The sequence below is a fragment of the Lichenostomus cassidix genome, unplaced genomic scaffold (genome assembly GCF_008360975.1).
Source record: "Lichenostomus cassidix isolate B80296 unplaced genomic scaffold, HeHo_3.0 HiC_scaffold_549, whole genome shotgun sequence".
Taxonomy (NCBI): domain Eukaryota; kingdom Metazoa; phylum Chordata; class Aves; order Passeriformes; family Meliphagidae; genus Lichenostomus; species Lichenostomus cassidix.
The window spans coordinates 991-17,315 of NW_028147342.1; the positions used below are offsets into that span (position 1 = coordinate 991).

The 16,325-nt window shown below is 58.9% G+C and overlaps 1 protein-coding gene across 3 annotated transcripts; it reads right to left on the reverse strand.

Annotated features, from left to right (window-relative positions):
* Positions 1–292: 292 nt before the first annotated feature.
* Positions 293–15,584, reverse strand: LOC146423369 (phosphatidylinositol 4-phosphate 3-kinase C2 domain-containing subunit beta-like). Of its 3 annotated transcripts, none has more exons than XM_085044824.1 (10): positions 15,527–15,584; positions 7,585–8,475; positions 6,503–6,603; positions 6,256–6,416; positions 6,064–6,184; positions 3,068–3,179; positions 2,891–2,970; positions 2,363–2,426; positions 1,362–1,744; positions 293–542 (listed from the first exon to the last, which is right to left on the reverse strand). In XM_085044824.1, the coding sequence occupies exons 2-10, from the start codon at positions 8,422–8,424 to the stop codon at positions 302–304; spliced, it is 2,103 nt and encodes a 700-aa protein (XP_084900950.1). In that variant the 5' UTR covers positions 8,425–8,475; positions 15,527–15,584; the 3' UTR covers positions 293–301. The 3 variants fall into 3 exon arrangements, with proteins under 3 accessions (XP_084900950.1, XP_084900952.1, XP_084900951.1); XM_085044826.1 differs by lacking the exon at positions 15,527–15,584 and having other exon boundaries at positions 328–542; positions 1,362–1,395; positions 1,598–1,744; positions 7,585–8,630; XM_085044825.1 differs by lacking the exon at positions 15,527–15,584 and having other exon boundaries at positions 403–1,395; positions 1,598–1,744; positions 7,585–8,635.
* Positions 15,585–16,325: the final 741 nt, after the last annotated feature.

Sequence of the window (16,325 nt, forward strand, 5' to 3'; positions counted from 1 at the left end):
GGCACATGGTGGGATTTTGGGGCATTCCAGCACCAGTATTCCCTGGCACTCCGTGGGATTTTGGGGTGTCCCAGTGCCAGCATTCCCAGGCACATGGTGGTATTTTGGGACATCCCAGGCACTCAGTGGGATTTTGCGGTGTCCCAGTGCCAGCATTCCCACACACTCTGCGGTACTTTGGCGAATCCCAGCAGTCAGAATTACCGATTCCTCCCCACTCAGGACATTCCACAATTCCCTCCCTCACCCAACCCTCCAACTCCCACCATCCCTCTTCCCCCCATCTCCAACCTGGGGCGTCTCACCCCTCCTTCCCCCCACCCCAACCCCACCCAGGTGAGCTCACCTGGCAGCCCAGGTGATGGGGATGCGGTGGGTGGCATAGACGGTGAAGGAGAGGGGACAGGTGAGCAGCCGTGCCTCCTGAGCCACGCCCAGCTCGCGGCTGCCAGGTGTGGCCGTCTGGAAATCGGCGTTGAAGGTGCTGCAGTAGAGCTCCACCAGGTTGAGGATGGCGGCAGTCAGGCTCTCCACGATCCTCTCTGCGGGAAATAGGATCAGGGGATCAATCCCGACCCTTTTAATACACCCTTTTGGATTTTTATATCACCTTTTATACATTTTTGTACCTTTTACATCTCCATATCCCCCATACCCTTAGCCTACAAGCTTGGAATTTTTATAGTCTGAAATTCTGCTTAGTTTTGGGGTTCTTAGGTTCTTTTTGGGTTCTTTGGGGTGTTTAGGCAGAAAGACCTTCAGTAAAAAAGCAGAGAGCTCCATGCTAGCAAAAACTCGAGGTTTCAACCTTCTCTCTGGAATATATTTTATAATATGAGCTCTAGCCTGATGTGGGGAGATTTTCTTTAAAATAAAGAGACATCTCTTCATTTATTGGGTTTCTTATTGGGGGATTCTAGACAGATACACTAATTGTCAAAGTCCATAAAAATTATATACGCTGAAAAAATTAAAAAATACAAAAATTATACAGGGTGTGCATCTGGGCGTGCTCCACCTTTGAAGAGCTGTGCACCTAACATCCTATTAAAATACCAAAATAAAACCCTTTAACTGCATCTGCCTCATAATTCTAAGAGCAGCAAAAGGCAATTCATCCCTCAAGCCTGGATTTGGGACCCCTGAGAGAAGGAATGAGTAGGAGAATTCCAAATTTCCCATTTGGATTTCACAGGGAGCCACAAAACCCCAAAACCCTCTCTTCTTTTTTTTTTCTTCTATTTTTTTTCCCAACCAGACCGGTTTCCAACCCGTTTTTGGCCTCGAGAGTCGAAAGGGGAGGAGGGGTTGGAAGATGAAAAGCGCCGCCAAGTCGAGCCCAGAAAGGAGAGCAGAAATACCTCGATTTTCCCTCTTGGCCAGAACACTTGGATCCTGCAGAAGGAAAAAAAAAAACCACCCAAAAAAATAAAAAGAGAAACCACAAGAAACCCCTGAGCTCCAGCGCTGCCAAGGTGACCTTTATGTAACCACCCCGCGCTGCCAGAGCCAGGAATCCCAGAAAATTCCGGAATTTTCCACGCGGTGAGGAAAGAGGGCAAAGAGCCAGATGGGATGATTTTCTCCCAAACCTCACCTTCTGGATTTTGGGCTGCATGCGGGAAGGGCAGGGAGGCATCTGGTTGAGGGCAGCTGTGATTTCCTGGGACTCCACGGCCGCCAGCGCGTTGCAGATCGCCATGACCGACTGGATCACCCGCTCAGCCTTCAGAGGGAAATCTCCCTGCAAGGTGGGTGATGTTTGAAGGGTTTTTGGCTTTTATTTTTCGTGTGTCTGTGTTTTGGTGTGCAGCTCTAGGCAGCGTGGAAAGCGCTGGAAAGCTCTGCTGTCAGCATTTTATACAAAATAATTCCTCTCGGTTGGGAACCTAAGGACACTTTGCTGCCTCAGAGCCCCGAAATAAGTAACAACAGGGAATTTGGGGAGCAAAGTTGGAGTAATTAACATCATCACCTGAAGGTGTGATTGGAGAATTGGGGCTGATATATTAATAAGAGAGAATTTATCAAAGGTGAAGATCTCGTGATTGATCAGTTTAGGGCGTAGCCTCTGGAGCAAGCTCTGTCTGCCCTAAATGTACCTTAAAGGGCTTTAATGAATTAATCTGCTTTTTATTCTCCTAACCTTGTCTCGGCCTCTGTTTCAGGTAACTCTGCTTTAGGGTAGGGTTTTGGGATCGTTCTGTGCAGGGCCAGGAGTTTCACTCCTTCCCTTCCCACTCAGGACATTCCCCAATTCCCATCCTTTCTCCCTTAGGATCCCACATGGAAAAGAGGAAACCCCAAATCCCAAGTGACCCCTGAGTGACCCCAAACCCCCGAAATCCAGCCCAGCCCTCACCTCAGCCGCCAGGAACGTGTCCACCTCGTTGTGGAAGGTGTCGAACAGGAGACTCAGGGCCTGCCTGGGGACAGCGAGTGGCACTGAGCCCCGGCCGGGTGGCACTGGGGATGGTGTCACCATGGGGACAGTGCCACCATGGGGACGGTGACACTGTGGGGATGGTGCCACCACAGGGACAGTGACACTGTGGGGATGGCGCCACTATGGGGAGAGGGCCACTGTGGGGACAATGCCACCACAGGGACAGTGCCACCATGGGGATGGTCCCACCATGGGGACGGTGACACCACAGGGATGGTGCCACCACAGGGATGGTGCCACTATGGGGAGAGTGCCACTGTGGGGACAGCGCCATTGCGGGAACAATGCCATCGCAGGGACGGTGCCACCATGGGGATGGTGCCTTCACAGGGATGATGACACCACGGGGACGGTGACACCCGGGGGATGGTGCCACTGTGGGGACAGCGCCGTTGTGGGGACAACGCCACCGCAGGGACAGTGCCACCGTGTCCCCTGCCCTACCTGCTGATGGTCTGCTTGATGGGCCGCTCCTGCAGGTGGATGTGGTGGTTCAGGGTGGACGGGCTCTGGTCATCGCTGGCCTGGGGACACAGAGGGGCTGAGCGGGGAGGTGACACTGCCCCCCGTGTCCCATCAGGTCACTGGGAGGTGACACCAGTGTCCCAGTGCCACACGCACCGTGCGGGCCAGGTCACCGCGCACCGCCTTCCTCCGCAGCAGCTGCAGGCGGATGTCAGTGTCGAACTTCCTGCAGTGCTGGATGAACTCGTGGCTGCCCAGGGCGTGTTTGCTGCAGGGACAGGGGAACAGACTCATCCCAAATCCCAAAAATCCCTCCTGGAATTACCCCATCCCCATATCCCATGGCCAGGCAGCATTGGGATTGGCTCAGGGTGAGGCTGAACTTCCTGCAGTGCTGGATGAACTCGTGGCTGCCCAGGGCGTGTTTGCTGCGGGGACAGGGGAACAGGCTCACCCCACATCCCAAAAATCCCATCCTGATATCCCATGGCCAGGCAACATTGGAATCAGCTCACAACAAATCCAAACTTCCTGCAGGGCTGGATGAACTCAGGGTTTCCCAATGTGCAAGGAGAAACCTACAAGCTTATCCCACACCCCAAAAATCCCTCCTGGAATTACCCCATCCCGATATCCCACGGCCAGGCCAAGCAGCATTGGGATGGGCCCAGGGTGAGGCTGAACTTCCTGCAGTGCTGGATGAACTTGGGGCTTCCCAATGTGCGGGGAGAACCCCACAAGCTCATCCCACACCCCAAAAATCCCTCCTGGAATTACCTCATCCCCATATCCCATGGCCAGGCAGCCTTGGGCTAACAGCAAGGCTGAACTCCCTGCAGGGCTGGATGAACTTGGGGCTTCCCAATGTGCAGGGAGAGCCCCACAAGCTCATCCCACACCCCAAAATCCCTCCTGCAACGCCCCATCCCGACATTCCCAGGGCCAGGCAGCTTGGCTGGGGCTCAGGGTGGCCGCCCTGCCTGCGCAGGGACTTTTGTGGCACCAGGAAAGGCAAAGAATGAGGAATTGTTCTCCCTCCTTCCCCTCGGCAGAGCCAGAGCCGGGTGTGGAGCAGCACAGCCTGCCAGGAGCTGCCAGGGATCCGTGGGAAGCAGGGCAGGGATCTGAGGGGATGGAGGTGCCCTGAGAGTGGGACTGGGGAGAATCCTGGAGATGGAGGTGACAGGAGAACCATGGAGCTGGGAATGACAGGAGAATGCTGGAGCTGGGAGTGACATCCTGATCCCCCCAGCATGGGAATTACCCCTGGAGTGGGACCCACTCCAGGCATCCATGGGAAGCAGAGAATGCATTTGAGGAGCTAGAGGATGCCCTGCAGGTGGGATAAGGGGGAATCCTGGAGCTGGGAATGACAGGGTGAACCTTGGAGCTGGGAGTGACAGGTGGAATCCTGGAGTTGGAAATGACAGGGATAACCCTGGAGTTTGGAATGACAGGGAGAATCCTGGACCTGGGAATGACATCCTGGAGCTGGGAATGGCAGCAGAACCCTGGAGCTGGGAGTGACAGGAAGAATCCTGGAGCTGGGAGTGACAGGAGAATGCTGGAGCTGGGAATGACAGGGAGAACTCTGGAGCTGGGAATGACAGGAGAACCATGGATCTGGAAATGACAGGGAGAATCCTGGAGCTGGGAGTGACAGGGAGAATCCTGGAGTTGGGAGTGACATCTTGGAGCTGGGAATGACAGGAGAACCATGGAGCTGGGAGTGACAGGGAGAATCCTGGAGCTGGGAGTGACATCCTGGAGCTGGGAGTGACAGGGGAATGCTGGAGCTGGGAATGAGAGGAGAACCCTGGAGCTGGGAGTGACAGGGTGAACCTTGAAGCTGGGAATGACAGGGACCACCCTGGAGCTGGCAGTGACATCCCGATCCCCCTGGCACGGGAAGTACCCCTGGAGCTGGGAATGACAGAAGAACACTGGAGCTGGGAATGACAGGAGAATGCTGGAGCTGGGAATGACAGGAGAATGCTGGAGCTGGGAATGACATCCTGGAGCAGGGAATGACATCCTGGAGCTGGGAATGACATCCCGATCCCATTGGCATGGGAAGTACCCCTGGAGCTGGGAATGACAGGAGAACACTGGAGCTGGGAATGACAGAACACTGGAGCTGGGAATGACATCCTGAAGCAGGGAATGACATCCTGGAGCTGGGAATGACATCGTGGAGCAGGGAATGACATCCCGATCCCCAGGCATGGGAAGCACCCTGGAGCAGAACCCCCTCCAGCCAACGTTGCTGGCTCCCGGCAGAAAGGGTGGATTAGCCCTGGCTCAGTCCCACAGGAAGCCAATGCCAGCGGCTCAGGATGCCATGAGGAGCTCCAGAGCCCTGAGCAGCTCTGCAGGGAGGGATTTGGCACTTCCAGCACCTCCTGGGCCACGGGAAGATGGGGGAAGAAAAGCTCAGCTACAAAAGGGGCTTTGTGTCCTGGGGCTTTCCCAGAGGGAGATATGGGAAATGTCCTTTAGGGAATGCCCTGCTCTGAGCCCAGGGGCTGCTCCCTGCTGGAAAAGGGCTTCATCCCTTTGGGAATGCCAGCCCACAGCTGGATGGATCCATCCCCGGCAGCTCTGAGCCCCTCAGGGCTGCTGTGCCCACCTGTGCCCACCTGCACAGGGCTGTGTGGCACCACAGGGGCTCAGCGACCCCAGGAACAGCCCCTTGAGGTGGCCCTGAAACCCCTCTGAGTAACCCTAAAGCCCCTTTGGTGGCCCTGAAGACCCTCAGGGTGGCCTGACATCCCTTTTGGTGGCCCTGAAGCCCTGCTGAGTGGCCCTAAAGCCCCTCAGGGCTGCCTTGAAGCCCCTCTGAGTGGCCCTAAAGCCTCTCAGGGTTGCCTTGAAGCCCCTCAGGGTGGCCTGAAAGTCTCTTTTGGTGACCCTAAAGCCCCTCAGGGTGTGCCCAACACCCATCCCTGCCTTCACCCTGATTCTCCTCTAGTCCCCCCATCCCTCTCCCACCTTTTCCAGGGATTTATCCAAGGTTTCTGAGCCTTGGAGCTCCAGCTGTGCTCACCAGGATCACACCCTGGAGTGCCCGGGATGGGATTTTCCCATTTTTCCCCCCTTTTTTCCCCCTTTTTTCCCCCATTTTCCCTTTCCCCTTATCCTCAGCCACTCACTTCTGCAAGAATTCCTCCAGGCCGCAGATCTTGAGCAGGAACTCCTCCACATCCACGGCGCAGAGCTCATCATGGGTGTAGCACAGCGCCTGGTAAATCAGCAGGTCCACCGTGGAGGAGCCTGTGGGGACAGGGAATTCCGGAAATTTCGGGAATTCCGGGGATCCCGGGCATCCCGAGGGCCACACTCACAGTCGCAGGTGAAGGTCAGCGGCTCGCTCAGGCTGTCACACACCACTGTCACCTTCAGGCTGACGCCGTGGCCGAGCTGCTCCGGGCTGGGGTTGATGGAGTTCCACACCAACCCCGTCAGGGAATAATCCTCCGTGCTGGAGCTGGAGCTGGAGCGCAGCCTGGGGAGGGAGGGATGGCTCAGGGATCCCCGGGGATTTTAGGGGAACCCAAAAATCCTGAGGTTTGGGGGGGTTTTGGTACTCACACGTCCAGCATGTGGCAGAAGGCTGCCACCTCCTCGTCCCGCTCCTCGGACACCTCGAAGAGCTCGTAGCCGTTGGCTAGTGAGCGCTGCCTGGGGGCTACCTGTGGGGCAGGGCATGAGCTCTGGTCAGCTGGGGTCACCCCCGGGGGTCCAGCCTGAGGGCCACCCCTGTGGGGATCACTGGACACCCCGCTGGAGAGGCCTGGGACACCTCAGGGCCACTGTGGTGGGGACTGGTGGCCCTGAAGCCCCTCTGGGTGGCCCTAAATTCCCTTTTGATGCCCTTCAAGCCCCTCGAGATGGTCTTAAAGCCCCCTTTGGTGGCTTTGAAGCCCCTCAGGGTGGCCCTAAAGTCTGTCTGAGTGGCCTTGAAGCCTCCTTTGGTGGCCCTGAAGCCCCTTGGAGTGGCCCTGAAGCCTCTCAGGGTGGCCCTGAAACCCCTCGGGGTGGCACTAAAGCCCCTTCTGGTGGCCCAAATACCCCTCACAGTGGTCCTGGACCCCCTCAGGGTGGCCTTAAAGCTCCTTTTGGTGGCCCTAAAGCCTCTCAGGGTGGTCCTAAAGACCATCAGGGTGGCTCTGAACCCCCTCAGGGTGGCCCTAAAGCTCCTTTTGGTGGCCCTAAAGCCTCTCAGGGTGGCCCCAAAACCCCTTGGGGTGGCCCTGAAGCCCCTCAGAAAGGCCCTAAAGCCCCTCAGGGTGGCCCTAAATCCCTTCTGGGTAGCCATGAAGCCCCTCAGGGTGACCCTGTAGCCCCTCAGAGTGACCCTGAAGCCCCTCAGGGTGGCCCTAAACCTCCTTTCATTGGCCCTAAAGCCTCTCAGGGTGGCTCTGAAGCCCCTTTGGGTAGCCTGAAACCCCTTTTATTGTCCCTAAAGCCCCTTTTGGTGCCCCTAAAGCCCCTCAGGGTGGCCTGAAACCCCTCAGGATGGCCTGAAGCCCCTCAGGATGGCCTGGAACCGCTCAGGATGGCCCGGAACCCCTCAGGGTGCCCTTAAAGCCCCTCAGGGTGGCCTGAAACCCCTCAGGATGGCCCTAAACCCCCTCTGAGCATCCCCGCAGGACCCCTCCCGATCCCCTCACCGGCTCCACGGAGATCCTGCGGTTCCTGTTGGCCGCCAGGTTCTTCCCGCCGCCGGCTCGAGCTCCGTAGGCCCGCGGCGGCACCTGAGGCGGCATCGTCTTGCTCCGCGCCACCGGCTTCCCGCCCGGCTCCTTCTCCAGGATGCTCCTGCCCTCCTTCCAGCCCCGCGCCGCCTCCCGCAGCACCTCGGCCTCGTAGGTGGCCTTGAGGTTGAGGCAGGCGATGGCGTCGATGCCGTAGGGATCCTCGCGGCAGATGCGGCGCCCCGCCAGCTTGTCCTGCGCCACCGAGAACATGTTGATGTCCCTGGGCTGGCCCTGCCCCTTGGCGGGTGGAGGGGACACCTTGCCCGAGCGCTGGCCGCCCTCGGGGGACGCCCAGAGTGGCAGCCGGGGGGGCAGCGGCGGCGGGGAGAGCTTTTTGGGGGAGCCGGCGCCGTTTCGGGGCGTGGAGCCGTTGAGGGGCTCGCCGAGGAAATCCCGTCCCGAGCCTTCCAGGATGTACAGGTAATCCCCGCTCAGGGGGGCTTTCCGCCACGGCTGGGGGTCCGGGCGGGGAGCAGGGGACACCTGGGGACCCTCGGGGACGGCGGGGCCGAGCGTGGGGTCGGAGCCGGAGAGTCCCCGCGTGGCTTTGATGCCGTTGCGGTCGGCGGGGTCATCCCAGGAGATGAGGGGTGGCTCCCGGCGCCGCTCCTTCCTGGCGCGGCTCTCCTCCTTGTCCTGCCGCAGCCGCGACAAGGCGTCGTACTCCATCTGCAGCGCCTCGGCCAGCGCCAGCTCCTTGCGGCTCAGCCCCACCGACTCCAGCGCCGGCCAGTGCTCGCCGGGGCCGGACATGGCCGGCACTGCCTGCGGGGCTGGCGTCAGGAGAACGGCATGCTGCTGCTCCTGGGGACGGGAACGGAGGGGTTAATGGGGGGGGAAGGTGAGGGGTGAAAGGGTGGGGATGGGGAAAGGTGTGGGTTAATGGATGGGAATGGGAAAGATATGGGATGAATGGATGGGGAAAGGTGAGGGATTAATGGATGGAGATGGGGAAAGGTGTGGGATTAATGGATGGGGAAAGTATGGGATGAATGGATGGGAATGGGAAAGACATGGGATGAACAGATGGGGATGGGGGAAGGTGAGGGATGAAGGGATGGGGATAGGGAAAGGTGAGGGATTAGTGCATGGGAATGGGGAAAATCATGGGATGAACGGATGGGGAAAGGCATGGGATGAACGGATGAAAATGGGGAAAAGTGAGGGATGAAGGCATGGGATAAATGGATGGAAATGAGGAAAGGCCAGGGATTAATGGATGGGGAAAGGCACGGGATGAACAGATGGGGAAAAGTATGGGATGAAGGGATGGGGATGGGGAAAGGCATGGGATAAATGGATGGGGAAAGACATGGGATTAACAGAGGGGGAAAGGCATGGGATGAATGGATGGGAATGGGGAAAGGCGAGGGATTGAAGGGATAGGGAAAGGTATGGGATGAAGGGATGGGAATGAGGAAAGGCATGGGATGAAGGGGTGGGAATGGGGAAAGGTGAGGGATTGATGGATGGGGAAAATCATGGGATGAATGGATGGGGAAAGGCATGGGATGAATGGATGGGGAAAATCATGGGATGAACGGATGGGCTGCTCATAAATGGCTGGGAATGGGGGAAATTTCCATCCATTAATCCAGGCATTAATGGATGGAAATGGGGAAAGGCATGGGATGAATGCATGGGGATGGGGAAAGGTGAGGGATTAATGGATGGGAATGGGGAAAATCGTGGGATGAATGGATGGGGAAAGGCATGGGATAAACGGATGGGAAGCCAATGGATGGCTGGGAATGGGGAAAGGCCAGGGATTAATGGATGGAAATGGGGAAAGGCATGGGATTAATGCATGAGCAGCCCATGGATGGCTGGGAACAGGAAAAATCATGGGATTAACGGATGGACAGCCCACGGGTGCCTGGGAATGGGGAAAGGCATGGGATGAATGGATGGGAATGGGGAAAGGCAGGGCTGAACGGATGGGCAGCCCATAGGTGACCCTAAAACCCTTCTGAGTGTCCCTGAAGCCCCTTTGGTGTCCCTGAAGCCCCTTTGGTGTCCCTGAAGCCCCCCACGGTGGCCCCGTGGGCTCTTTGTCACCCCCAGCCATGTCACCCCTCCCCACCGCGCTGACCCCGCGCTCCGCAGGACCAGATGGCTCCTAACGAGCTGCTCCAGGCTCTGCCATTCCCAGGGGATTTGTCCCCTTCCCTGTCCCTCTCAGCCCCCCAGCGCCAGCTCATCCAGCATTTTTGTGCTGGAAAAAACCAGCTCCGGGGGGGCTGAGAGGCTGGGAATGTTCCCTGCCCTGCTGGCAGCTGGGGGCTTTTCCTGGAAAACCAGAAATCCCAAAAGCTGGCAGCGCCGGGGCTGCTGGAAGCCGAACAAAGTGGGAAAAAAAAAAAAATCTGCTTTTAACCCAAAAGCAACAAACCCCGAAGTGATTTTTGCGGCTGAGGAAGCCACAGCTCGGCGCTGGTCTCCAAGATAAACATGGGAGGGTTTATCCAGCGTGTGGGGCTGGAATTGCCACGGGAATGGGGTGGGAAGCAGGTTTGACCCCACAGAGCCAACCCAAAGCCACACTGAGGGGTTTTTCTGCCCCCAGGGGATGTCACCTGGGTTGGGGATACCCTAAGCAGGTGGCTCAGCCCTTCCCCTTCCCAGCTGAAGGATGAAGGATTTGGAAAAGCCCATGGAAAAGCCCCAAAATCACCCTCCAGGAGTGGGAGCTGATCTCAGCCAGAGCCTCCTGCTCTAGGGGGTTTAATGGGAATTTAATGGGGCCATCGTTAGGGTGAGGGGTCTGGGGCCACCCTGGGCTCAGCCCTGCTCTGGGGGAACCCAGCAGGATCCTGTGGGATCCCGGGGCAGATTCAATCCAGAATTCCAGGAGTTCCCTGAGCACCCCAATCCCTCCCTTCCCTTCATTCCCCCTTGCAGGATCCTACAGGATCCTGGGGCAGATCCAGCCCTGTTTTCCCTGTGCCCAAGGCCAGAATTCCAGGGGTTCCCTGAGCATTCTCATCCCTCCTTTCCCTTCATTCCCCTCTCAGGATCCTACGGGATCCCATGGCAGATCCAGCCCTGCATTCCCTGTGCCCAGGGACAGAATTCCAGGGATTTCCTGAGCATTCCCATCCCTCACAGGATCCTACAGGATCCTGGGGCAGATCCAGCCCTGTTTTCCAGTGCCCAGGGATAGAATTCCAGGAATTCCCTGCTCACCCCAACCCCTCCATCCCTCCCTTTCCCCTCTCGGGATCCTATAGGATCCTCTGACAGATCCAATCCTGAATCCTCATGCCCAGGGACAGAATTCCAGGAGTTTCCTGAGCATTCCCATCCCTCTTTTCCCTTCATTCCCCTCTCAGGATCCTATGGGATCCCCTGGCACATCCAACCCTGCATTCCCCATGTCCAGGGATAGAATCCCAAGGATTCCCTGCTCACCCCAACCCCTCCATCCCTCCCTTCCCCCTCTCCAGCCCCATCCTGCAGCATCTGGGATTCCCAGGAATCCACATTCCCGGATGGAGGTTATGCCTATCAGGGAGACAATTCCCAATCCATTCACAATCCGGCCGGGAGAGAGGGAGGGAGAGAGGATAAAGCCTTCACCTCTCCCTCCATCCATCCTGCCGGCATTCCCAGCCTCTGGAACGATCCCTGCCACTGTCACTGTCACCACAAAGCTCCCTGGAGGCACAGAACTCCAGGGATGTCCTCGGGAATCCAGGATTTTATTCCAGGATTTTGGGGGTGATGGATTCTGGCAGCTCTGGGAGAAGTGGGATCTGCTCTTCCCGCTCCCAGAGGAGCTCTCTGGTCTTGATTCTCCCCAAAATTAAGGGAAAAGGGGAATTTTTGGATCCCCCATGGAAAGCCCTTTGGGTTTTGAGGAAATTTGGAATTCCCATCCCGGTTTGGAACTGGAAGCCCCAAAAGGGAACCAGATCTCAAAAATCATGGGAAAATAAAAAAAATCAAATAACCCCTGGAGGGTTTCATTCCTGGAGCCACAAACCCCAAATCCAGCAAATCCAACCCTCTGGAAGAGAAAGAGGCTTGGAAATTTGGATTTCTGCCCAAATCCCATCCCGGCAGACTTTTCCAGGTATCTCCCTTCCCATTCCCCACAAAAATCCCAATCCCAAACCCCGAGGGATTCCCAGATTTCCAGAGGGGGTTTGGAGCTGCCAAAGGGTTTTCCAGGAGGAAAAGCCTGGATTTCATCCCTGTTCCCGATGATCCAACCCCGTTTCCGACCCGTCCTGCAGGAGTTTCCTGCTCTTCCAGCTGATTTTTCTCCTATTAATAGCCAGGTTTGCTCTCCAGAGCAGGCAGGATGTGGAGCTGGATGATGCCAGAGGCTCTTCCATCATTTTCCACGGATTTCCACCCTCCTCGGGAGGAAATCCTGCCCTGGAGAGGTTTGGGATTGAGAAAATCCCCAAAACCCCAATGGGGAGCAGTGAGAAGGGAGGGAAAACCTGGAGGCATCGGGATGGGGACGATGGAGGGGACAAGGGGACAGGGATGGGGCAAAGGGGAGGTGACAATCCCACTCCTGGCCCTGTGGGGGATGCCAGCTGGCCATCAAATCGCCCCAAAATCGCCCCAAAAGTGTCCCAAAACTGTCCCCAGGTAGCTCCAGCCCTCCCACCCTGCCACCTCGTGTCCCCTCCTGTCCCCGTGTCACACCCACGGCCGGAGTTTCGGGATTACTCACCCACCCCGCCCCAGGGCTGGGGTTTTGGGGGACTGTGGGGGTGACATCCCTGGTGCCACCTGTCCCCGGTGCCACCAGCCGTGTCCCATGCAAATCTCGGCTTCCTCCCTGCCACCCACCCGGCTCCGGCACGGGGCGGCAGGGCAGGAGGGGCTGGAGCCCCAAAATCTCCCCAAAATGCCTCAAAATAGCCCCAAAAGTGCCCCAATAAACCGCACAGTTCGAGGCCGCCGTATGCCTCCAAAACGCCCTCAAAATGCCACAAAAACGGTCCAAAAATGCCCCCAAAATGCCCTAAAAATGGCCCCAAAATGCCCCAAAAATGCCCCCAAACAGCCCCAAGGCGCCCCGGAGAGCTGACCCGTGGGGAGGATTGCCGGGATGCGCTGGGAAGGAGCAGCAGGATGAGGCTGGCTGCTCCCGCTGCCCATCGCCATCCCGGGGGAGGATCTGCTCTGTATCCATGGCGAACGCTCCAGCCCTTCCCTGTTGCCATGGGGCTCCTGCTCCCCGAGCCAGATGCGCCCGCGGGCGGAGCGGCAGCAGGACAGGGATCGTCATCCCGGGATGTGGGGAGGAGGACAGGGATCCTTCTGGGATGGAGGGAGGAGGACAGAGATCATCCCGGGATGTGGGGAGGACACGGATCATTCAGGGAGGAGGGCAGGAATCGTTCTGGGATGGGGAAAGGAGGACAGGGATCAGCCTGGGATGTGGGGAGGAGGGCAGGGATGGAGGACAGGGATCACTCCAGGATGCAGGGAGGAGGACAGGAATCATTCTGGGATTCAGGGAGAACAGGAATGCAGGGAGGAGGACTGGGATCATCCTGGGATGGGGAAAGGAGGACAGGGATCATCATCCCGGGATGCTGGGGAGGAGGACAGGGATCCTTCTGGGATGTGGGGAGGAGGGCAGAGATCACCCCGGGATGCAGGGAGGACAGGGATCCTTCTGGGATGGAAAGAGGAGGACACAGGTCAGCCCGGGATGCAGGGAGGAGGACATGGATGGAGGACAGGGATCATCCCGGGATATGGGGAGGAGGGCAGGAAGCATTTTGGGATGCTGGGAGGACAGGGATCCTTCTGGGATTGAGGGAGGAGGACATGGATCATCTTAGGATGCAGGAACGACATCCCAGGAACATCCTGGGATGCAGGGAGGAGGACAGGGATCATCCCGGGATGGTGAAAGGAGGACAGGAATCATCATCCCGGGATGTGGGGGAGGAGGGAAGAGATCCTTCTGGGATTCAGGGAGGAGGACATGGATCACCTCGGGATGCAGGAACGACATCCCAGGAACAGCCTGGGATGCAGGGAGGAGGACATGGATGGAGGACAGGGATCACTCCAGGATGCAGGGAGGACATGGAAAATCCCGGGATGCAGGGAGGAGGACATGGATCACCCCAGGCAACACCCACAGCAAATTTTAGGGCGCAGGAGCCCCAAATCCTCCCCGGGTCCACCCCACAGCCTGCAGTGGGAATTCCCTCCCGGGGATGCTCGTCCCGCAGCATCCCCGTGCCCCGCCAGAGAGCCAAGGACACGGCCCAGGAAAAGCGGGATGGGGCTGGGAATGCTGCTCCCTGCAGGGACCCCAGACCTGCCAGCCCCTCGCCCTTGCTCAGCCCTTCCCCATCCCAGTGCATCCCAGTTCATCCCAGTGCATCCCAAACGCCGGGCTGGAAGGGCAGGGCTGATCCTCTGGATCCTCTCCCTGTGGAATTTCGGCGGCGAGGAGGTGGGGCAGGCGCCTGGCCGGGGCGGTTAGCCCGGGAAATCCGGGATGGGCAGGTTCCCTCACCCCACAGCTCCCTGTTATCCCATCCCTCCTGCTCTGAGAGAGAAAGGTTGATTTTCCTGGAAAACACAGGTGCCGAGCAGGTTTCCTCACCCCAAAAGCTCCCTGTTATCCCATCACTCCCACTTTGGGAAGAAAGGATTGATTTTCCTGGGAGATCTGGGATCCAGATAGGTATCCTCATCCTACATCTCCCTGTCACCCCATTTCTCCCACTTTGGGAGGAAAAGGTTGATTTTCCTGGGAGATCCAGGCAGGTTTCCCTCACCCCAAAAGCTCCCTGTTTTCCCGTTTTTCCCACTTGGGGAGGAAAAGGTTGATTTTCCTGGGAAAGGCTGGTGCCAGGCAGGTTTCCCTCACCCCACAGCTCCCTGTTATCCCATTTCTCCCATTTGGGGAGGAAAAGGCTGATTTTCCTGGGAGATCCAGGCAGGTTCCCTCACCCGCAGCTCCCTGTTTTCCCATCCCTCCGCTCCGGGAGGGAAGGATTGATTTTCCCGGTCACGCCGAGCCCGGCCCAGATCCCGGCAACAATCCCAGCCCTGCTCGGCCTCACAGGCTCGGGGTCGATAGATCCCTGCAGGGTAACAACTCCCAAACCGCTGGAGTTTCTCCAGGAGCATCCCCGCCAAGTTTGGGATGCGCAGGGGGAGCTGCAGCACCCCGAGATCGCCCAGCATCCCCGCAGAGAGCCTCCTGGCCCTAAAACTGCTCTGCTGGGTTTGCTCGGCCCCACAGCAGGGCTGGCTTGGCCCTGTCCTTGTCCTTGTCCCTGTCCCTTGTCCCTGGCCCTGTCCCCATGGCGGATCCGGAGGGTGCCATCGCTCACCAGGGGGTGGGAACGAGAGGGTCTTTAAGGTCCCTAATGACCGAAATCCTTCTAGGATTCAGTGCCCGCTGTCCCCATCCCTTCCCTATTTCTCTGTCCTGTTTCTCTCCCCTGTTTCCCTGTCCCCACCCCTGTCCCCACCCCTGTGCCACTGGGGGGGTCTCAGCCCCGCCGGGAGGGGACAGAACCCCCACATCCCCATCCCTTTTACCCAAAACCAACTCCGCCGTTCCTCGGGGTCCATTGCATTGTTCCGCTCCCCCGGACCCCCCAAACCCCTGTCCCCGCGGCCCCAGGGGACATCCCAAACCCCAGGCAGGGACAGCCCGGCGTCCCCCACAACCTCCGCGGCGTTTTTGGGGTTCGCGCTGCCGCAGCTCCGGGGGAGCGCCGGGAACGCCCCGCAGCTCCTCGGCGAGGGGAAATCACTGCCGCGCAGCCCTGAATTTCCACCTAAAACATCATTTCCCAGCGGGGAGAGCCCGGCAGGAGCCCGGCGGAGCCCCCAGCTCCCGGCGCGGCCCTACCTGCTCCGAGCGGCGGCGGCGGCGGCGGGGATGCGGGAGGAGCCGGAGGGATGCGGGAGGAGCCCGGAGGAGCTGGGGGGAGCCGGGGGGAGGCGGGAGGAGCCGGGGGGAGGCGGGAGGGAGGCGGGAGCATCGCGGCGGAGGCGGCGGACAATGGTGGGCAGAGCGCGGGGCGGTGCGGGGCCATCTCCCGGCGGCGCTCCGCATTGCACAGAGCCCGGGCTGGTGTCCCCCGGTGTCCCCCTGAATGTCCCCGGGGTGCTCCGTATTGCACAGGGTCCGGGCTGGTGCCCCATGGTGTCCCCCTGAATGTCCCCAGGATGCTCCGCAATGCACCGAGTTCGGGCCGATTACCCCTAGTGTCCCCCGGAATGTCGCCGGCGTGCTCCTGGTCTCCCTCCGTATTGCACAGAGCCCGAACCGGTGTCCCCCGAATGTCCCCGGGGTGCTCCGCATTGTACAGGGCCCGGGCTGGTGTCCCCCCGATGTCCCCCGGAATGTCCCCGGGATGCTCCTGGTCTCCCTTCGCATTGCACAGAGCCCTAGCTGGTGTCCCCCGGTGTCCCCCTGAATGTCCCCGGGGTGCCCCGCATTGCACAGAGTCCCGGCTGGTGTCCCCCGAATGTCCCCCGCTGTCCCCAGGACGCTCCGGCTGCCCCACGGAACCCCCGGCACGCTGTCCCCGCATTCCCACATCCTCCTTCGCTGTCCCCACATCCCTCCCCGCTGTCCCCCCGCCTGTCCCCGGGATGCTCCCAGCCCTCCCCACCGAATCCCGGCGACATTCTCCCCTCGTGTC